This window comes from Anabas testudineus, unplaced genomic scaffold, assembly GCF_900324465.2.
Source record: "Anabas testudineus unplaced genomic scaffold, fAnaTes1.2 Contig255arrow_ctg1, whole genome shotgun sequence".
In the NCBI taxonomy this organism is placed as follows: Eukaryota; Metazoa; Chordata; class Actinopteri; order Anabantiformes; family Anabantidae; genus Anabas; species Anabas testudineus.
In genome coordinates this window covers 1-23,169 of record NW_022872809.1, presented here as the reverse complement: position 1 = coordinate 23,169, position 23,169 = coordinate 1, and the positions used below count along the sequence as shown (strand labels likewise).

Here is a 23,169-nt window from a genome sequence, read left to right as displayed (position 1 = left end):
TGGGAATAGATATCTTTTTGGAAACAAAGGGTCCAGAAGACTCACATGTCTAACTATTTACTGCCATACATTATCAAGTAGCCTGCATGTAATCAGTACCTGACTGTCAAATCACATGAATTCAGTACAATTCAAAAACCTTTGGACAAATGTATTGTTGTGTAACATCCAACTGAGCGTGTGGCTCCAGATCCTGGTGGACTGCTCATACTGGGCTCTGAGACGAGCGACTTTCTAAGATTGCACTTCAGATTTGAGTGGGTATGTGTGTTCAGAACCTTGGTGTTTGGTCTCATGATGCCGTTTGACAAGACAGTTTGTGAACATATCAGACACTAGTTTAGTTCAGTGGGTAATATGTGTAATTTATATTTATCTCTTGCTTTTTCAGTCTAACCGTCACTTTATCAACTTTCTCCTCTCTGTCGTCTGTGTCTCTCCTCTTTTTCTCTCTGTTTTTACCGTCTTTCTTTATTAATTCCTTTCCAACCTCAAACTTTCCCTCATCTACTTTTGAGTCGCTAAGAATCGATTAGCTAAGTGAAGTCACGTGGGAACGCTTAACTTGCATTCAATTGGCCAATGCGTTCTCGCCTCCACTAAAAAACTACCGTAAAGATCGCAATAGCTGCACTGATTAAATTTAAAGTGTCCCGCTAGATTTGGAATTTAAACGTTCTGTTTGGTCTTTTAAAAAAAATTTAATTTTGTGATTGTTTAATGTTTTGTGCTGACTCAGCTGAACTCTAAAACGTGTTTATCTATGCAACTGAGTGTTCAGAAAACTCAGGATGCTCAGTGAACCCAGATAATTGTTGACAGCATCACTTAAGAACAATACCTCATTGTCTTGTTAAGATGATGTGTTGATCTTTTCTTGATGAGGTCTGAGTAAGCGTACATTTACATTTAGTCATTTAGCAGACGCTTTTATCCAAAGCGACTTACAAGTGAGGAACAAGGCAAGCAAACAAAATCTAAGTCAAGAAGAAACAACATCAAAGCAAAGTGCTATTGAAAAAGTGTTTCTGTTTCAAGAGATGTTAGAAAGGGTAGAATTTTTTTTTTTTTTTTTTTTTAAGTGCAAAGGAAGATGCAGAAGAGTTCTGTTTTCAGCAGTTTTTTAAAGATTGCAAGTGAGGTGGCTGAGCGTGCAGAGATAGGCAGCTCATTCCACCATCGTGGGATCACTGAGCTGAACAGTTTTCCTTGGTGTCGACTGTGTGGTGCAGGTACCACCAGATGACGTTCCCTGGTTGAGCTCAGTGGACGGGAGGGGATGTAGACCTGAACGATTGAATTGAGATAAGATGGAGCTGTGGAGTTAACCACTCTGTAGGCAAGAGACAGAGCTTTGAACCTGATCCTTGCAGCCACAGGAAGCCAGTGCAAAGATCTGAAGAGCGGTGTGACATGAGACCTTTTAGGTTGATTAAAAATGAGGCGTGCTGCCGCATTTTGGATCATCTGGAGGGGTTTGGTCGTGGATGCCGGTAAACCCATCAGTAGTGCATTGCAGTAATCCAGGCGAGATAAGATCAACGCCTGTACAATGAGTTGGGTTGTGTACTCCGTCAGATAGGGTCTGATCTTTCTGATATTGTGGAGGGCATATCTACACGACCTAGCGACTGTGGCGATGTGATCTGTGAAGGTCAGCTGGTCGTCAATGATGACCCCCAGGTTTCTGGCTGACTTAGTAGGGGCAATCACTGCAGATCCAATGTTAATGCTGATGTTGTGTTGAGTTGAAGGTCTGGCAGGGAAGACTAGAAGTTCAGTTTTGGGTATGTTGAGTTGAAGGTGTCTTTTTCTCATCCAGGCAGAGATGTCAGAGAGACAGGCAGAGATGCGAGATGAGACAGTTGAGTCATCCGGCGGAAAAGACAGGAAGAGCTGTGTGTCATCTGCATAGCAGTGATAAGAAAAGCCATGAGAATGGATGATAGAGCCTAGAGAAGAAGTATAGATTGAAAAAAGAAGAGGACCAAGGACTGAGCCCTGCGGTACACCGGTGGAGAGAGCGTAAAGTTAGTAAATCCGATTTGTAGAAAGTCTGTTTACGCCTTCAAGCACACATAGAAAAAGAAGCATGTGGACATAGAGATTCAGAGTTGTCATGTACCACACGTTATGTGTACAGCTCTCCCCGGGTGACGAATAAAACAACAAAGACAAACTGACTTTTCTCTCATCATTCTTTTTTTGGATGAGGATCAGCACGAATTTCAAAATTTTCTCCACAGTCTGTAGCTCCGGGTCCGTATGGGACAGCTTCTGGGTCCGGATCCGGACCGCGGTCCGCCTTGTTAGTGACCCCTGCTGTAGATCATTCTGAATTAATTTCAGTAATTAAGTCCTCTAAACCATCAACATGTCTCTTACACCCCCTTAGACTTCTATATTAGATCAGATCAATCTATCTTTACGAACACATTACACAGACTGGAACATGTCATTGGGATCAAACGAACAGCACTAGGGTGGTTTCTATCAGATAGATTTCAGTTTGTACATGCTAATAATGAATCTTCCATGCATTGTGTGTGTAGAGTAACAACAGACAGAATATGTTCTTTTCTTCAGCCAGGACTTAAACGTCTGCTGATAACCCACCTGCTCCTCCATCAGTGAATCCAGACACATTCAGTTTGTATCCATCACACTCTCCACTGATGGAGAACGAGGAGTAACGGGCAAACGCTTGTTTGCCATCAAAGTCCTGCATGTCGACCAGCAGCTCGGACTTTCTCTGATTTGTCAGGTAGCGGATGTTGTCCAGACTTGAACACACACAAAGATGTAGAAAGTGCAGTTATTTGTTTTTGACTCCAAGAATATAGAACACATATATTTTAACGTCCTGTTTGTGGTTTTTCACAACAGAATTTATTTTTAAACACAGTGAATTTCATGTAGTAACAAGTCAGTCTGGTTTCAGGTCTCACCGAGCCAGTACTCTCCAGCAGGGTCACCGAACCCAAACTGGTCTGTAGAAGTTCACTGTACCGTCCATCCTCCTCTGGAACACCAGGGGACAGGTTGTTGTTTCCAGACAACAAGGTGATGATTTATTGAGCACTGGTTATGTACATATTTGATTAAGAATAGGATTGAGTCATGAAATAATTACTTCCGGCGCTGGTCGAGCTGGCTGCTGGTTACGACAGCTCTTCTTGTTTCTTCTTCTTTTCCTACTTTTTTCCTACTTTTTCTACTTTTTTCTTTTAAAAACTTTTTTAGGTTTACTCAACTGCTGGCATGTGTATATAGTCTGTACATACATATATATATTTTTTAAGGTTTAGCACAACAGAAACCTGTAAACTAAACGATGTGCGTTGGAACTTGTGCGCGCATTGTTTACAGTGAGGAACAGCTGCTTGCGCTGCGCAGCGCTGTACAGTTCCCCAGGGACAGACACCAGATCCCCGCAGAGCTACTACGGAAGACTCGCCGAGGACGCCGCGCCGGGACCAAACTTCGGGAAAAGCAGAGACGCTTTAGACCTGTTCTCCCCTCCGTCATCATGGGAAACGTTAGGTCTCTTCCTAACAAGACGGACGAGCTGGCGGCGCTCACACGGCATCAGAGGGAATACAGAGAGAGCAGCGTCCTTCTGTTCACGGAGACCTGGCTGACACCGCTCATCCCGGACTCTACTGTTTTACTGGACAACTTTCATTTGTTGCGGGCAGACAGAACGAAGGACAGCGGTAAGAGGAAAGGAGGAGGACTGGCTGTGTTTGTGAATGTGAGGTGGTGTAAACCGGGACACTGCACAATTAAAGAACAACTGTGTGACAGAGACATTGAACTGTTAGCGGTTAGCATGAGGCCATGCTATCTACCACGGGAGTTTACACATGTTATTGTAATTGCTGTGTACGTCCCTCCCTCTGCTAACGCTGACACAGCCTCTGACACTCTGCTCTCGGTCACCAGCAGGCTGCAGACACAGCACCCACAGGCCCTTTTCCTTATCTTTAATCATGCGCCTCCCACATCTGTTCTGCCTACATACACACAGTATGTCACCTGTCCCACCAGAGACAATAAAATATTGGATTTGTTTTATGTCAACGCCAAGGAGGCATACTGTGCATCCTCCCTCCCTCCCCTGGGGAGAGCTGACCACAACAGTGTACATCTCCAGCCTGTGTATAAACCTGTAGTACACAGGCAGCCAGTGGTGCCCCGTACAGTGAAGAGGTGGACTGCTGAGAGCGAGGAGGCTCTCAGGGACTGTTTCGACACCACTGTGTGGATGGAGCTTTGTGACCCACATGGGGAGGACATCAGTGGCCTCACTGACTGCATAACGGACTACATAAACTTTTGCTTTGAAAACACTGTCCCCTCCAAGGTGGTACGGTGTTTTGCAAACAACAAGCCGTGGATTACCCTGGATATCAAAGCTCTCCTAAAGGAGAAGAAGAGAGCTTTCAGATCTGGGGACAAGGAGGAGCTAAAGAGGGTGCAGAAGGAGCTCAGGAGGAAGATCCGGGAGGGGAAGACCAACTACAGGAGGAAGATGGAGGAGCAGCTGCAGCAGCAGAACATCAGTGGGGTGTGGAGAAGCCTGAAAACCATCTCCGGCTACAAATCACCCCACTCACAGCCTGAGGGGGACCTGAGGTGGGTCAACGATCTGAACCTGCATAATAGGTTTGATCAAGCACCCGCTACGACCCCCACGCAGCTTCATTCAAACTCCTCAACACCAGGACTACCCCCCACAGCAATAGCCCTTCACACCTCTGGCCCATCCCAGCAAACCACTCCACCTGGACCACCCCCCACAGCATTAGCCCTCTGGCCCATCTCAACAAACCACTTCACATCTCACTGAATCCAGCCACCCCTGCAGTACAGAGCCCCCCTGCTCACCCCTGTCCTTTTCAGCTGCCCAGGTGAGAAAAGAGCTGAGGAAGATCAAGGCAAAGAAAGCAGCCAGACCAGATGGCATCAGCTCCAGACTCCTTAAGTCCTGCGCCAGTGAACTGTGTGGCGTTCTGGAGCATGTCTTTAACCTGAGCCTAAAGCTGAGGGTGGTACCAGAACTTTGGAAGACCTCCTGTGTGGTACCTGTGCCTAAGACACCACATGCCAGAGATCCCAGCAGCTTCAGACCAGTGGCCCTTATTTCACATCTGATGAAGACACTGGAGAGACTGGTCCTGGGCCACCTCCGCTCCACAGTGGGCCCTTCCCTAGACCCACTGCAATTTGCCTACCGACCTGGCATCGGAGTAGAGGACGCTGTTATCTTCCTTCTACACCGTGCTCTTACTCACCTGGAGAAGCCTGGCAGCACTGTGAGGATCATGTTTTTTGATTTCTCGAGTGCTTTCAACACCATCCAGCCGGTGCTTTTGAAAGACAAACTGGAGAGGGCTGGCGTGGACCTTGATCTTACAGAGTGGATCCTGGACTATCTCACAAATAGGCCACAGTTTGTGAGAGCCCGGGACTGTACGTCTGACCGGGTGACCTGCAGTGTGGGTGCCCCCCAGGGGACTGTTCTGGCCCCCTTCCTCTTCACCCTCTACACTGCAGACTTCAGGCACAACACGGACAGCTGTGTTCTGCAGAAGTTCTCTGATGATTCTGCGATTGTCGGCCTGATCACTGACGATGAAGACGCGGAGTACAGAGGACTTACGCAGAACTTTGTGGCCTGGTGTCGGCAAAACCACCTTCTGATCAATGCGAAGAAAACCAAAGAGATGGTGGTGGATTTTCGCCAACGGCAGCCTGCTGTCCCCTCACTGGTGAACATACAGGGAACAGATATTGAGAGAGTGGACTCTTATAAGTATCTGGGTGTTCACCTAAACAATAAACTAGACTGGACTCATAACACGGATGCACTGTTCAGGAAGGGGCAGAGCAGGTTGTACCTCCTGAGGAGACTGAGGTCTTTTGGAGTGAAGGGAGCACTCCTGAAGACCTTCTATGACTCTGTAGTGGCATCAGCCATCCTGTACGGTGTGGCCTGCTGGAGCAGCAGCATCACAGAGAGGGAGAGGAAGAAGCTGGACAAAGTAATCAAGAAGTCCAGCTCTGTCCTGGGCTGTCCCTTGGACTCAGTGCGAGAGGTGGGTGAGAGAAGGGTCCTGGCAAAACTGACATCCATGCTGGACCACGAGTCTCACCCACTGCAGGACGCCCTGTCTGCTCTGGGGAGCAGCTTCAGTGACAGACTGATTCACCCTCGCTGTGCGAAGGAGAGATTACGCAGATCTTTTCTCCCTGCTGCAGTCAGACTGTACAATGAACACTGCTGATACTCATATTACACCTGGACAATAATCATAAACCCACTTACACAATGTACATTTTCAATACTGCCATCTAGTAATATCCATATACTGTACATACTCATACTGCTACATATACTATACTTACATGTATATATTTTATTTATTACTGAACTGTTTATACTGTCAGGTTTCATAGCCTATTTATCTCGGACTGTGCCAGTTTAGTCTTTCGTCTCCTTTGGTCAGACTGTCTTTCTGACAGTCTAGTATTTAAGCTGTTGTAAAAATGCAATTTCCCCATTGTGGGACTAATAAAGGTTTTCTTATCTTATCTTAAAAAAAAAAGTGTATTAAGTTTGTGAACCCTCTGGAATTTTCTATATTTCACTATAATTCCTGCAGAAACTAAAGAGTGATCTGATTTTAGTAGCAGTTCTATAACTAAAAAAGTTATTTGTTTGAAAACTTGGACAAATCCATGTTGAATTTCAGTTCACTTACTTTTCCAGCAGCACTGGATGTCAATGTTGAATTGATGAATTCACCAGCCTCGTCTGACTGGTAGAGGAGGAGGTGTCGCAGTTATTTATAATGATAAACTGACTATCATACAAAAGCATGTACACAAATTTAAAGCTTTTGAATGTCTTTATAGTAACATAACAAGTATAGATACAAATATAAAGTCTGCTCAGCCGATCCCGCTAATTATCATTTACAGACCCCCAGGGCCCTACTCTGAATTTCTTTGTGAGTTTGCAGATTTCCTTTCTAGCCTAGTTGTTTCTGTAGACAAAGCGTTAATTGCTGGAGATTTTAATATTCACTTTGAGAATCCAAAAGACCCTCTGAGAACAGCATTTATGTCCATATTGGACTCGCTAGGAGTAGATCAGTGTGTAGTAGGACCCACTCATAAAGCGGGTCACACCTTAGATTTAATAATATCCTTCGGTTTAAGTATAACAAATTTACTTACGCTCCCACTGTCTGAAGTTATCTCAGACCACTATCTTGTTTCAACTACAGTGTGTCATATTAACAATGTATACTCAGTGCCGCGCTATCGCATTAAACGTACATTTAAATCAACTACCGCATAGAACTTTATTAGTAATCTTCCAGAGTTATCAACTTTGATTGGATCACCGTCTGACACCACAGAACTAGACCAGGCGACTGAATATCTCGAGTCGTCATTACGTTATACCTTAGATAATGTAGCTCCAGTTAAAAGAAAAGTCATCAGAGATAAGAAACTTGCTCCTTGGTATAACGATGACACGCGCGTCTTAAAACAGACTACTCGAAAGTTAGAACGTAAATGGCGCCAAACTAAATTGTTAGTATTCCAGATAGCGTGGAAGGAGAGCATCCTGAACTATAAAAAAGCTCTTAGTGCAGCTAGATCAACGTATCTCTCCACTCTTATAGAAAACAACAAAAATAACCCTAGATTTTTATTTAATACAGTAGCCAAGTTAACTAGAAAGAAAACTACTGCAGATATCTCCACAACAACGTTGTGCAGTAGTGAGGACTTCATGAACTTTTTCAATAACAAAATTGTAAATATAAGGCAGAAAATTCAAGCTTTAAAACCAGACAATTTAGTTTACCTCTTGAAGAGAATGAACTAATTTCACTCATCTCTTCTGCAAAATCTTCAACCTGTACATTAGACCCTATACCGACACACTTTCTAAAACAGATAGTGCCAGAAATAATAGAACCCCTGCTGACAATCATAAATTCCTCACTCAGCTGTGGGAATGTCCCAAAGTGTTTTAAATTAGGGTTATTAAACCGCTAATCAAGAAACCTGATCGCGACCCTTGTCAGCTGTCCAATTACAGGCCGATATCAAACCTCCCCTTTATCTCTAAGATTCTCGAAAAGATAGTAGCTGGGCAGCTATCCTCGTATCTTCATAGAAATAACATACATGAACTCTATCAGTCAGGATTTAGGCCTCATCACAGCACAGATTGACCATAGTATTCTCCTTCACAGACTAGAAAATGTTGTTGGAATTAGGGGAACGGCCCTCTCCTGGCTTAGGTCCTATTTGACTGATCGTTATCAGTATGTAGATCTATATGGCGATTACTCCACATGCTCTCCAGTGGAGTTTGGTGTTCCACAGGGTTCAGTTTTAGGCCCCCTGCTTTTTTCCCTCTACATGCTTCCTCTGGGCAACATTATCCGTAAACATGGTATTAACTTTCATTGTTATGCTGACGACACACAGTTATATGTTTCATCAAAACCAGATGAGATCAAACTGCTTAATAAAGTTGAGCAATGTGTAAAGGATATACAAGACTGGATGCTAATTAACTTCCTTCTGCTAAATCCAGATAAGACAGAAGTAATAGTTATAGGATCATCTGCTTGCTAGAAGCAAGGTTTTAGATCACATCGTAACTCTAGATGGCCTTTCTGTTACATCTAGTGCAACAGCCAAAGACCTTGGTGTGATTCTAGATTCCAGTCTTTCATTTGAAACTCATGTAGATAATATCACCAGGACAGCTTTCTTTCACCTCAGAAATATTGCCAAGATAAGGAATATTTTGTCACTAAATGATGCAGAAAAATTAGTCCATGCTTTCATCACCTCTAGGTTGGACTACTGTAATGCCTTACTGTCTGGCTGTTCAACCAGGTGCATAAACAAGCTTCAGTTAGTTCAGAATGCAGCAGCAAGAGTCCTCACTCAAACCAGAAGATACGATCACATCTCGCCTATCTTATCTACACTTCATTGGCTCCCCGTAAAATTTCGCATTGATTTTAAAATACTACTTTTGACATTTAAAGCATTAAATGGTCTTGCGCCGCAGTATCTAAGTGAACTGCTAGTGTCTTATGATCCACCACGCCTACTTCGCTCAAAGGATGCTGGCTGCCTGTCAGTACCTCGTATCCTAAAAACTACAGCTGGTGGCAGAGCTTTTTCTTACAAAGCCCCAAAGTTATGTAATAGCCTTCCAAATACGTTTGTGGCTCAGACACAGTCTCAGTGTTTAAGTCTAGGCTGAAAACCTATCTATTTAGTCAAGCATTTGAGTAAATAGATCTGGGAAGGACTCATGGACGTAGAGCATTATGGTGAACTGGTATGTTTAGATGCTGTCTTCCCAACTCTCACTGATCACTCGGGTTTGTTGATGGTGAAGTGTTTGGTTGCTCTACATCCCAGTGCGCCCTCATGTCTGTGTTTCCTTCTGAACCCACCCTTTTAGTTAGGCTGTCATAATTAGTCCTGCCGGAGTCCCTGCTGCACTACACTAAATATACATTCACCTCAAACTTTATCTGACTGTGAATACAACTAACTGCAATCTCTCCTCTTCTCTCTCTTTCCCTCTCCCTCTCTCTTTTCCCTCTTCCTGTCTCTCTGTCGAGCTACACGTCATTCCACCCTTTCCCCTTTGGACCTGTCTGACTCGTCCTGATGCCCAACTTCTGGCTGGAGATCTCGTCGCCTGGATCCACCGTTTGCCCTTTGGGATGCGTTTGGAGACTGGATTGGTCACAAGCTACTATGATGTCGGTCCCGGCCTCGGCGGACGTCGGAAGCTGTTTCTTGGAGGTCTGGACTCAACGCTCAATAGTCAAGGAATGGAACAAGTCTGCCTGCAATTAACTAACTGGACTCCATATTAACTTAAAAGACTTTAACTGTTATACTGGACTGCTGCCTACACAGCATGTAATCACCCATATGAGGATGGGTTCCCTGTTGAGTCTGGTTCCTCTCAAGGTTTCTTCCTGTTGCCTTCTCAGGGAGTTTTTCCTTGCCACTGTCGCCCTCGGCTTGCTCATCAGGGACAATCTGATTATTATGATTCTTACACATTCACTGTTCATGTACTGTTCTTTGGTTGTGTAAAGCTGCTTTGTGACAATGTCAATTGTAAAAAGCGCTCTACAAATAAAATTGAATTGAATTGAATTGAATTGATGAAGGCAGGTATTTCCTAAATTTCTATGATTTTATTTTAAATAATCTTTTACAAAGAGCATTAAAGGGTCAGAATGATTAGAGCCTACACGAACAGAGGGAAAGAAGAAGGAACACAAACACATCAAGGAAGCACTCAAAACCTGTGGTTATGCAAACTGGGTCTTTGTCAAATGCACCAGAAGGAAAAAACAGAAGAACAAATGTTGCTGCAGTATGTGAAAAGGTCGTATCACAGAGTCCTGGTACATTTCAAACCCTTTAATACACTGAGACAGAAGCCACCGACAAAACATCCAGATGTCTGCAGAGCGCTGTAGCAGCTGCAGTAGATTATATTTACACAGTCGCCTCATCCTTCTTCATATGAGGGCAGCGTGTTGTTTCTAAAGATCAATACTTGATAGATCGACGTCAGATCTTCTGCTGTCTGTTTGTTCTGGACATTTACTGCACAGGACGGATCTTCATGTAGATGCTCTTGAGGGAGTAGTTATTCAATTCAATTTCAATTCAATTTTATTTGTATAGCGCCAATTTACAACAGAAGTTATCTCAAGGCACTTTACAGTGTAAGGTTTTAGACCTTACAGAAAATATTTATACAAAAAATTATAGAGAAAACCCAACAATCCCATTTGAGCAAGCTTTAGGCAACAGTGGAGAGGAAAAACTCCCTTTAGAGGAAGAAACCTCCAGCAGAACCAGGCTCATAGTGGGCGGCCATCTGCCTCGACCGGTTGGGGTGAGTGGAAAGAGAAGAGAGAAAAGAACAGCAGGCAATAAAGACAACAACAAGTATCAAGAACATTGGGCAGATGAACTGGATTCTGGAGATGTACAGCTCCAGGCCGAGGATACCTGCAGAAAAGTACAGAGAGAGGGAGACAGAGAGGAGGAAACACAACTAAAAGAGAGAGAAGACACAAAGTTAATGACATGCAATGGTGGCATTTGCATTGATACAGGAGAAAGGAGAGAGGAGAGGAGCTCAGTTTATCAGTAGAGGTCCCCCAGCAGAATAACCTATATCAGCATAACTAAGAGATGGTTCAGAGTCACCTGATCCATCTCTAACTATAAGCTTTATAAAAAAGGAAAGTTTTAAGTCTAATCTTAAATGTAGAGACGGTGTCTGCCTCCCGAACCTGAACTGGGAGCTGGTTCCACAGGAGAGGGGCTTGGTAGCTAAAGACTCTGCCTCCCATTCTACATTTGGAAACTCTAGGAACCACAAGTAAACCTGCAACCTGAGAACGGAGAGTTCTGCTTGGAAGATAAGGAACTATGAGTTCTTTAAGATAAGATGGAGCCTGATTATTAAGAGATTTATAAGTTAGGAGAAGAATTTTAAATTCAATTCTGGATTTAACAGGGAGCCAATGGAGAGAAGCTAACGTTGGAGAAATATGATCTCTCTTGCTAATTCCAGTCAGAACTCTGGCTGCAGCATTTTGGATTAACTGGAGGCTCTTTAATGAGTTATTGGGACATCCCATTAATAAGGGATTACAATAGTCCAGTCTGGAAGTTACAAATGCATGGACTAGTTTTTCAGCATCACTTTGGGACAGGATGCTCCTAATTTTAGCAATGTTTCTTAGGTGAAAAAAGGCAGTTCTAGAGATTACTTTGACGTATGAAGTGAAGGAGATATCCTAATCAAAGATAACTCCGAGGTTTCTTACAGTATTACTTGAGGCCAGAACTAAGTCATCAATGGTGAGAATGTGTTTAGACATAGTGTCTCTGAGATTTTTAGGCCCAAACAGTATAACCTCTGTCTTGTCCGGATTTAGGAGAAGAAAATTGGAGGACATCCAGGTCTTTATGTCTTTTAAGCATTCCTGAAGTTTGACTAATTGATTAGTTTCTCCTGGTTTCATAGATAAATATAGCTGGGTATCATCTGCATAACAATGGAAATTTATAGAGTGTTTCCTAATAATATTGCCTAAAGGGGACATATATAAAGTGAAAAGTTATGGTGACCCTTAAACTGGTACCACTCCACTCCAACAGCATATAGAGTACCATCAGCCCCCCAGCGATAAGCGCTGTTAGGGTTTGCAAAGTGGCAGCTGTTGTACCAGAACGCCCCCATGAATGATCTGGCACAGTTGTTGGGCCAAGAATCCTGTTTTTTGTCGAAGGTGGAGAACTTCTGTCCGCTGTGATAAGTCAGGGCGTCTCCTACAAAAACATTTAAAGTCACAAATGAACTGAAGGCAGCACAGTTTGTCACTGGTTTGTCTACTTAGACTCCAAGAACAAATTGAGTCTGAGGATCCAAAGTCTCAGAAACAAAGACCTGATCGCTGCTGCTCTTGTTACAGGGGACAATAAAACGACCTGTGGGTTAACCAACACAGTGAGGACTGTTTCTACTGTCATACTTCATTTGGTTTTCATTGGTTAGAAAAAGTCACGATGACACAAGTTTATGAAGAGAGATGAGCTGAGGTGATTCTCTCTGTTAATCCTGGAACTCTTTTCATTTTCCACGTATTTTATTCTTCCACCAGTAATGAAGATGCTGCTGAACATTAATCTGTTTCTAGGTATCAACATATCATAGATGTATCATCTAATCATAGTGAAAAAAGATAGGACCTGTTTCTGATAACGCACCTGCTCCTCCATCAGTGAATCCAGACACATTCAGTTTGTATCCATCACACTCTCCACTGATGGAGAACGAGGAGTAACGAGCAAATGCTTTTTTACCATCAAAGTCCTGCATGTCGACCAGCAGCTCGGACTTTCTCTGGTTTGTCAGGTAATAGATGTTGTCCAGACCTGGACACACACAAATTTAAGAAATGGTTTGATCCTGTCCATCAAGTCTACAGAGATGGTAAATGTCAGCATAAAACTAAAACAAGTGAACAGGACATGCTGCTGTATTTGTACTTTCTACACAGTGAATTACATGTAGTAAGAAGTCAGTCTGGTTTCAGGTCTCTCCAGCAGGGTCACCGAACCCAAACTTGTAGTAATCCCAGGGTCTGTAGAAGTTCACTGTACCGTCCATCCTCGTCTGGAACACCTGGGAACAGGTTGTTGTTTCCAGACAACAAGGCGGTGATTTATTGTGACAGTCAAACAGGAAGTGTTCTTACTGACGTTCAGTTCAAATACTCACCGTCCATCCTCCTCCTGATGAGTCCATGTCACAGTACACCTACACACACACACATTTATTAGTTAGGATCTAAAACCACATCCACTACTACAAACTACTTGTTAGTGTGTTTCTCTCAGAATCCGTCCTCGTGGTCTCATCTTTACACCGTCTTCTTCTTCTAGACATTAACCTGTCTCCCAGACAGGACGGAGCTTACCTGGACAGCTGACCTTTCTCCAAGAGGATAGAGGGTGTACACTCAACTGGGTGAGCTGTTGTCTCGTTGACGGATGTCGCTGCAGTCAACTGGTCTGTAGAGCTCTGAGCAGCTGGTCAACAGTGGAGCCAGCAGGAGGAAGAGGACTGGTACTGTCTGGAACAGAGGACATGTTGTCATTTGTGTTGATTGAATCATTGGACAAACTTCAAATACAAAGTGAGACACTGCTGAGGACGTTGACAACATAAAGCTACCTTCATTGTTAGAGTTCAGCCGATTAATGTGAAGTCGGTGAGTCATGTGGAGGGTCCACTGTCTCTCAGCTGTATTTATGTTCCAAAGATCAACACGTGACTGAGCAGCTGCTGTTTCCAAGGGGATCAATAAAGTATTCATTATTTCACAACCATACAACACTTTGGTAAATGGGGGGAAAATGGGGGAAAATTTGCTCCACGCGCTCCAGTGTGAATACAGTACTCATGGATTGTATAACACTGAAGAAACCTAAATGTGTTGTCCTCCTTCGCTGTGAGGACTCACTCACTTTGTGATAAAACTTTTGAAAGACATTATTTCATTTAAAAAATGTCACAGTATATTAAAAACTCAACAACTCAGTTTACAGAGTCCAAGGTGGTGTCTTCAGAAGTTTTGTTTTGTTTTGATGGACCAACCGCTCAGAGCCCAAAGATCCTCAGTTAAAATAGTTAAAAACAGTTTTGTTCAGTTTGGTTATGACCTGCTTCTTAAAAATTCTGGTAAACAGTTTGATTTTTTTCCAGAAAATCACAGAGTTGGCTCAGTAGTGTCCTTACCTATGGCTCCATGAAGCACTGGTTATGTACATATTTGAGTAAGAATAGGATTGAGTCATGAAAAGTGTTGCAAGTTTGTGAACCCTCTGGAATTTTCTCTATTTCACTATAAATCCTGCAGAAACTAAAGCATAATCTGTCACAAGCTGGAGGAAGGACTTCATGGCCAGAGACAACACAGGACAAGACTAAATATCAATCTTTATTTATAAAGGACAGAACAACAGTAAATAAATGAATTAAACAGTCACTAGATGACGTAGGGTGAGTATGGTGGTCTGGGTGGAAACCAGAAGTGACGTCACGACCAAGATGGCCAACCAACGGAGATCACATGGACAAATTGGAGGACAATGGAGAAGGTTCATGTGTAACAAGATTATCACAGAAGCACCATGAGAATACAGTCTAATCCAATGAAATCCAATGTCAAAACCAGGTGTGCGAAAAGAGTCTGGGGTTATGAACACAGGCATTCCAAACAATAATCCAAGCTAAACTCAGAGGTCAAGGGTAATCCAGGTCACACACGGTTAGGCAGTTCAGAGATAAGTCCGACAGGCAAAATCCACAACAGAAAGGCAATCCAGGTCAAAACATGAGGGAGGTCCAAACAGTCTGAGCAGGAAAGAGAACAACGAGGGACAAAACAGATCAGAGGAAAACACTCACTGAACCAGAGGGGTAGACGGGAAGCAGGGTCAGGTCAGGCTCGTCCAGTGAGGGGGAATCCAGAGTAGAAGGGGCGCAGGTCCAAGAAAGGGAATCAGGCAGATACAGGTACAGGTCTGGTACTGTGAGCAGGGGGAATGACGGGGAATAATCAAAACTCACAGCACCAGGGGGTCAGGCAAGAGAAGGGGTCCAGAGCAGGCAGAGTCTGAAAAATCCAAAACAAGTCAGTCCACAAGAAACACTAGATAGTGTCCAGGAGTTAAGAACAGACTATCTGGCAGGGGAGAAAGGTGAGCAGGCCGGTATTTATAGTGTGGGGGAAACCAGGTGTAGTCAATTAGGCGAGTGAATGTAGTCCAGTGCTTCTCAAATAGTGGGGGGCGCGTGTGACCCCAGGAAACATGCTTTTTTGCCGTACTAGAATAAAGTGTAATTTTACATCCAGCACTGTAGATGGCAGTGGCGCTCTCATTGTCCGAGTGTGCGCAGAGAGTATTAGCTCTATGGTGTTATTGCACCGAGCATGCGCACATACTGCAGAGAGCGGGAGGTTTGAAGTGCAGTAGACAAACACTCAAGAGCCGTCATGAAAAAATATTTAACAGGGATGAAGAGAAAGGCGGAAAGAGACGGAGATAATGAGACGAAAGCTAAGACGAGGAAATACGACGAAGCTTATGTAGCGCTTGGCTTCACTGTTACGACGGTGGGAGACGAGGAAAGACCGGTGTGTTTACTGTGTCTAAAAATGTTGGCAGCGGACAGCATGAAGCCAAATAAATTAAGGCGTCACTTAAACACATTACACCCCAATCACGCTGATAAGCCGCTTGAGTTTTTTCAGCGAAAACGTTCCGAATATTGCCAACAATCATCCCGCTTTATGAATGAATACTTCAGTAAACCAGCGAGCACTGTTAGCATCATATAAGGTAGCCTACCAAATAGCTCAATGCAACAAACCCCACACGATAGCAGAGGAGCTGATACTGCCTGCAGCAGTAGACATGGTCTCTGTCATGCTGGATGACGCAAGTGCTGGAAAAATAAAAACTATCCCTCTGTCCAATGACACTGTTGCCAGACGTATAAATGACATTGCTAACGATCTCCAAGAACAGCTGGTAGATAAACTAAAAGACAAACGTTTTGCCTTACAATTTGATGAAGCAACTGACAGCAACAAAGACTGTTTGTTTATTGCTTATGTACGATTTGACATGACAAACTCCCTGTGTGAGGACCTACTTTTTTGTAAATATGTCAGAGACAGAGCCACAGCTGAAGAATTATTCAAAATGCTGGACTGTTTCCTGACTGAGAATGGGCTAAAGTGGGAGAACTGCCTTGGTGTTTGCAGTGATGGTGCACAGACTATGGCAGGGATGAGAAAAGGGCTGCAGGCACTCATCAAGAAGGTCTCACCTAAAGCTGAGTGGACACACTGTGTTATCCACAGAGAAGCACTGGCATCAAGGCACCTTTCCTCTGAATTAAGTGAGGTTATGACTGACATTATAGGTGTAGTTAATTTTATAAAGACTAGACCACTAAAAACAAGAGTGTTCTCTGCTATCTGTGAGGAGATGGGAGCTGAACATCAAGCTATGCTGTTTCACAGTGAAGAAAGATGGCTGCCACGAGGAAAAGTCTTGTCCCGAGTTTTTGAGCTCAGAGAGCAGATAAGAATGTTTTTGGAGCAGGAACACAAGTATGACCTCGCAGAAAAATTTAGTGATGAGAACTTCCTGGCAAAACTAGCCTACCTGAGTGACATATTTGGAAAGCTAAATGAACTAAATCTACAGCTTCAAGGGAAAGATAAACACCTCCCTCAGGTCACAGATAAGATCAGCTCTTTCACTCGAAAGCTTGCAATGTGGGGCAGGCGACTTGATGAAGGAAACACAGATTCATTCGACAACCTGCATGACTTTAACACTACTGACTATGATGCCACCTCAGTGACGCCATATATCAAGCAGCATATTTCATCATTGATGGGATACTTTAAAAAGTACTTCCCTGAAAACAGTTCTCAATATGACTGGGTGAGAGATCCTTTCAAAGCACCAGCTCCAACTGGTTTCAGCTTTGCAGAGGAGGACCAGTTCATTGATATGACCTCTGACTCCACATTGAGACTGAGGTTCACATCACAGACACTGAGTGAATTCTGGCTGAGTGTAGAAAAGCAGTATCCACTCTTAGGGCAGAAGGCTACGGGCATTCTTCTTCCTTTTGCAACATCTTATCTTTGTGAGATTGGCTTCTCTGCTGTTGCTGCACTGAAGACCAAGTACAGATCCCAGCTAAACATTGAGCAGGAACTGAGAGTTGCTGTATCATGCTTCAAACCCCGCTTTAAAAAGCTGTGCACTGCAAAACGTGCTCATTGTAGCCATTAATCCTGACTTAATCCTGACTTCCTTATTTTGATAAAAGAAAAAAATCAGCACAGATTGTTTTATTCATTTTTGTTTTGTAGGTTAAAATGTTTAATGTATTGTGTTCCTGAGTTAATGTTGCTGAGCACTTTGAATTTATTATTATTTATTGAGTTTATTCAATCTTATTTTTCAGTATCAAAAGATTCAAGTCGGTCAAAAATGTTTATAGATTAAGTAAGGATTTAATGATTGATGATTTAATGATTTAATTTCTTTAATATTTCAGGCAAATTGTTGCACTTTAAATTGTTTCTCTTACAGACTAAAAAACAATGTTAATAAAGTTATTCTTTATTGTAAGTTGATCTATATTTCTTTATTTGTTGTTTTCTTTAATGTAAATAAGGATAAAGTGTTAAACAGAGGTGTACTTATAACAATTATATAGACATATAATACTACTTATAGTTGTGGGGGGGCACAAAATGTTTTTTTCTTCCTAGGGGGGGCATAACAGAAAAAAATTGAGAAGCACTGATGTAGTCAAACAGGGAGGAGGAAACAGGAAGTGTCAAAATAAGGGCATGGGGGAAATACAAGCCGCAACGAGGCTGAAATCATGACATGCTCTGATTTTCGTAGCAGTTTTCATGTTTTCATGCTCTCATCTTTAAGTCAACACCCTTGTCTATTAAAGGTACAATGAGCAACGTGTAGCATCATCTAGTGGTGTTGCAGGTTGAATCCAGCTGAAAGTATTGCACTGACTATATCTGAAACTTCTCACGAGGCTGATTATGCTTCATTCTTTGTTATCGTCTTCCAAGCAGTGCTACAGGAGCACCAACTTTAAACTGCTGCTGCTTCCACGTAAAAACACACACCTCCCTCTCTAGAGCCCCCGTTTGGTTTGTCCTGTCTGAGCTACTGTAGAAACACAACAGCCTGACGCCTTATGTTGATATAAAATCTTATTCTTATTTTCAGACGTTCACACAGTTGTCTGCTGATTATAAGTCTCTCTAAATCTTACAGCACAGTTAACACCTTTAAACAAAAACCTGTCTTCCAGTTTACCTGGACCGCTGACCTTTCCCCAGGAGGATAGATGGTGTACACACCGCTGAATGAGGTCTTGTTCTGTTGATGGATGTCACTGCAGTCAGCTGGTGTGAGGAGCTCTTTGCAGCTGGTCAACAGTGGAACCAGGAGGAGGAAGAGGACTGGTACCGTCTGGAACAGAGGAGATTCATGACCGATCAACAAATGAAGACTCCACAGCATCATATTGTTGTGTGAAGGGTTTGTCAAGAGGAAACTGAAAGAAGTCAATACTTTCTTTACAAGAGGCCTCAGCATTACACAGTGAACATTACGGTGAGTTCACTGTCACCAAACTTAACAACATGTGTTTCTCTTTCTAGAAAAGGGGTTTGATTCGTCAAACACACACTTTGATTCGTCAAACACACACTTTGATTCATTAGACTCTTTCTGGGCTACTGTGGAAACATGACACGACTTCTTTTAAGCTAGTAAGTACGTAGACACAATATTTGCTATTTTTGGGTTCATTCTTACACCTGCACCTTTAGTAGGGACATGACGACCCTCAACATAGGGTCCGACTGAAGGAACATAGCACGCTCTGGGGTAAAAACTGTAGGTATGAAAGGCAGGAGACTCTATCCTGTGCAAATGGAAGAAGTCAGATTCCAGCTCACTAACTTACCTTCATTGTCACAAATCTGAAGAAACAAGAAGATCCAAGTCCTGACGTGGGTCTGTCAGACACTGAAGATACAAAAGGAACAACAGTCAGATGTAGTTCAGTCAGTAAACAGATGAAGCTGAAGCTGATTTGACACACAATGAGAAAAAAATAGTTCTGTTTTCAGCAGGTTTTTGAAATTTGTGTTCAGAGGTGGGTGAGGGAGTTTCAGAAAGAAAGGAGTTCAGAAAAATAAAATACAGTGATGTCTCCTGGTTTAATTCTCACCTGTGTGAACTCACCTGCAGCTAGAGCTGAAGAGACTTTGTCTTCACTTCAGAGGAAACAGACAAACTGCTGCTTCTCACGCAGTCTGAAAAACTCTCACAGCTTAACTTTGTATATATACAGAGACAAACACGCCACAGCAACATTTAAAAAACATTTGTAGTTTCACTTTCTAAATCTGCGATGGTGACAAACAGATCTAGAGGATTGATGATCGTTTAACAGGTGCATCACACGTACACACGGACAGAATAAGAGCATAATGTCATGTGGTTGAGGAAGAATAAAATGTTTAATTTAGTGTATATATAACGTTTATCTGTAAGTCAGAGGTGGTTGGATTAATATTTTTCTCTGTAACTGTTTAAATAAGCTAAAACATGATTTCCTAAAACAAAAAAATGACACTTACTGATTTACTAAGTGAAATGATCCATTTTAAATGTGCGTGTTCATCTCTACATACACATGAAACAAGACAATCGTATTTCAGGATTAAAGACACCAGCGTCTGTGTGGAGAAGCTTTGTTTATTTCGATTCAAGGGAACAAAATCAAATCAAAGTGCAACAGAAATGAGTTTTCCTCACACCTTCATACCACAGGTGTCAGCAGGATAATGCTCCCTGCAACAGTAGCTGACGTAGTTGCACTGAAAATCCTCCATCCTTTGTTGGAACTGCCCCCCTCAGTGAAAGTGGATCCTGCTGTGATACAAGTCTGCAGCTGCTGCACTAAAGTGTCCTGAAGATAAACTCCCTACTTTAACGTATTCTCCACCTCAAGCCGTGTGATGCAGACCTGCAATCCTTAAGGCTGAATAGTTGAAACCCGACCTCGTTTGTGTGCTTTAAAACCTGGACGTCTGGCTTTTTGTGCCAACATGTTGATCTTGGCACACATTTCCAAGCAGCTTGATGACTGTGCCTGTAAAATCTCACTCTCCACACTGAGAAGGCAGACAGGCCTCAGCCAGTGGTTAATGATACTGGAAGACTTGAGTTCAGCCCAGAGGAAGGGAAGATACAGGTCTACTGTCTCAATGAGCAGTTTGTTCCGAGGTGTGCTGCCTCTGGCTGCATGTGCGTCCCGTACAAGTGGAACAACGTTTGCTGATCTGTGAGCATGTTTGAGGAGAGGCTGATGAATCTGGCTTTAAACACTGAAGAAGCTTCAACTACAAAAAAAAGATGTCAAACTTTAAAGATCTTCCCAAACAAGTTTAGCTGTCGTCTTTAATTTAAATTTTCTGTCAGGTTGGTACAAATGTTTGACATGTTCAAAGTCTAGAGGGCGACGGCTCCGGGCGACCACTGCTATGAGAACCACTGTACTGTGAGTACAATGTGCTGCTGCTTGTTTTTAACTCACCCGGCCGTCCACTGGAGAATCTGGACTCTTGCAGTTTGTCCTTCACGGGGATGGAGGGTTGGTGAACAGCTGGAAAACACACACAGACTCAACAACCACAGCACTGATGTCTACTAATGACAATGTCAGCATTAAGCTGGAAAGTCAGTGATCAGAGAGTCAAATGTCATCAGAACCAGTTGATCAACATTCTCAGACAGAGATCAGTCACTCAGCAGCGGTTACTCAGTTTCTTACCCAGTAAAACCACGACGACGTGTCACATCTTTAGATGTGAAACTTCAGGTGAAATTTGTCAAACTGCTGCTTCGGCTTCAGTCTGTCGATCTCTCACAGCTTCGCCTTTTATACCTATAGAGACACGCACAAGTCACAGCAGGTGGAACATTCAGAGCTCTTACATGAAATAGCATGTATTTATCTGAAAACAGATAATAGAGTAGTAATAATGAGGATTACTTAACCATCACCTGAGTTACTGACTGATCCACCCACAGATCCCCTCAGGTTCTTTCTTTCTGCAGGGTGTTCCTGCTCAAAGACAGTTATTACTTTTACTGGAATATTAAACTGAAATTCAACAACTTAGTTTAAGTTCATTTATAGACACTTTCTTGTCTTGACTCAAACAGCCGGAGGAACAACTTGGTGCTTATGTTCCATCTGATCGGCCTCCTAGAGTGGTTTAAATCGTATCTATCGGACAGATTTCAGTTTGTACACGTTAATGATGAGTCTTCCATGCACAGCAAAGTCAGCTATGGAGTTCCACAGGGATCTGTGCTTGGACCGATTCTTTTCACGTTATATATGTCCCCTTTAGGCAATATTATTAGGAAACACTCTATAAATTTCCATTGTTATGCAGATGATACCCAGCTATATTTATCTATGAAACCAGGAGAAACTAATCAATTAGTCAAACTTCAGGAATGCTTAAAAGACATAAAGACCTGGATGACCTCCAATTTCCTTCTCCTAAATCCGGACAAGACAGAGGTTATACTGTTTGGGCCTAAAAATCTCAGAGACACTATGTCTAAACACATTCTCACCATTGATGACTTAGTTCTGGCCTCAAGTAATACTGTAAGAAACCTCGGAGTTATCTTTGATTAGGATATCTCCTTCACTTCATACGTCAAAGTAATCTCTAGAACTGCCTTTTTTCACCTAAGAAACATTGCTAAAATTAGGAGCATCCTGTCCCAAAGTGATGCTGAAAAACTAGTCCATGCATTTGTTACTTCCAGACTGGACTATTGTAATTCATTATTAATAGGATGTCCCAATAACTCATTAAAGAGCCTCCAGTTAATCCAAAATGCTGCAGCCAGAGTTCTGACTGGAATTAGCAAGAGAGATCATATTTCTCCAACGTTAGCTTCTCTCCATTGGCTCCCTGTTAAATCCAGAATTGAATTTAAAATTCTTCTCCTAACTTATAAATCCCTTAATAATCAGGCTCCATCTTATCTTAAAGACCTCATAGTTCCTTATCTTCCAAGCAGAACTCTCCGTTCTCAGACTGCTGGGGGACCTCTACTGATAAACTGAGCTCCTCTCCTCTCTCCTTTCTTCTGTATCAATGCAAATGCCACCATTGCATGTCATTAACTTTGTGTCTTCTCTCTCTTTTAGTTGTGTTTCCTCCTCTCTGTCTCCCTCTCTCTGTACTTTTCTGCAGGTATCCTCGGCCTGGAGCTGTACATCTCCAGAATCCAGTTCATCTGCCCAATGTTCTTGATACTTGTTGTTGTCTTTATTGCCTGCTGTTCTTTTCTCTCTTCTCTTTCCACTCACCCCAACCGGTCAAGGCAGATGGCCGCCCACTATGAGCCTGGTTCTGCTGGAGGTTTCTTCCTCTAAAGGGAGTTTTTCCTCTCCACTGTTGCCTAAAGCTTGCTCAAATGGGATTGTTGGGTTTTTCTCTATAATTTTTGTATAAATATTTTCTGTAAGGTCTTAAACCTTACACTGTAAAGTGCCTTGAGATAACTTCTGTTGTAAATTGGCGCTATACAAATAAAATTGAATTGAATTGAATTGAATTGAATTGAATTGAATTGAATTGAATTGATCCAAACAGGCCAATCAGGTTCTGACAGTAACTCTCACAGAGAGCAGCTCCCACAGGTTCCTCGTCTGAGGAGGAACCTGTGTTGGAGAAGCAAACGTTTCCACATCTACAAGGATCTGTCTGTAGAAAAGACAGGTCTAACAGACAGAGAAGACCTGTATCTCTTTCTGCATTCGGACCACAAGTCTTGGAGAACCGGTTTTAGTCTTTTTGCTGCGTCTCCACACTGGGTCGCACTTAATTGTGAGTTTCA

The 23,169-nt window shown here is 42.8% G+C and overlaps 1 protein-coding gene and 1 long non-coding RNA gene across 3 annotated transcripts; both read right to left on the bottom strand.

Annotated features, from left to right (window-relative positions):
- Positions 1–12,096: 12,096 nt before the first annotated feature.
- On the bottom strand, positions 12,097–13,270 carry LOC113148860 (microfibril-associated glycoprotein 4-like). The gene is made up of 3 exons (XM_026340588.1): positions 13,216–13,270; positions 12,868–13,035; positions 12,097–12,429 (listed from the first exon to the last, which is right to left on the bottom strand). The coding sequence occupies exons 1-3, from the start codon at positions 13,268–13,270 to the stop codon at positions 12,191–12,193; spliced, it is 462 nt and encodes a 153-aa protein (XP_026196373.1). The 3' UTR covers positions 12,097–12,190.
- A 1,976-nt stretch (positions 13,271–15,246) lies between these two features.
- Positions 15,247–19,723, bottom strand: LOC113148861. Of its 2 annotated transcripts, none has more exons than XR_003297523.1 (4): positions 19,466–19,723; positions 19,199–19,260; positions 18,544–18,699; positions 15,247–15,281 (listed from the first exon to the last, which is right to left on the bottom strand). It is a non-coding gene; the product is annotated as an uncharacterized LOC113148861 (long non-coding RNA). The 2 variants fall into 2 exon arrangements; XR_003297522.1 differs by having other exon boundaries at positions 19,480–19,723.
- Positions 19,724–23,169: the final 3,446 nt, after the last annotated feature.

Coding starts and splice junctions, on each gene's coding strand:
- LOC113148860 (XM_026340588.1), bottom strand. CDS start 13,270: ATGGACGGTACAGTGAACTTCTACAGACCCTGGGATTACTACAAGTTT. Junction 13,036..13,215: donor TTACTACAAGTTTGGGTTCG/GTGACCCTGCTG, acceptor GTGTGTGTCCAG/GTCTGGACAACATCTATTAC. Junction 12,430..12,867: donor ATTCACTGATGGAGGAGCAG/GTGCGTTATCAG, acceptor ATGTTTTTGTAG/GAGACGCCCTGACTTATCAC.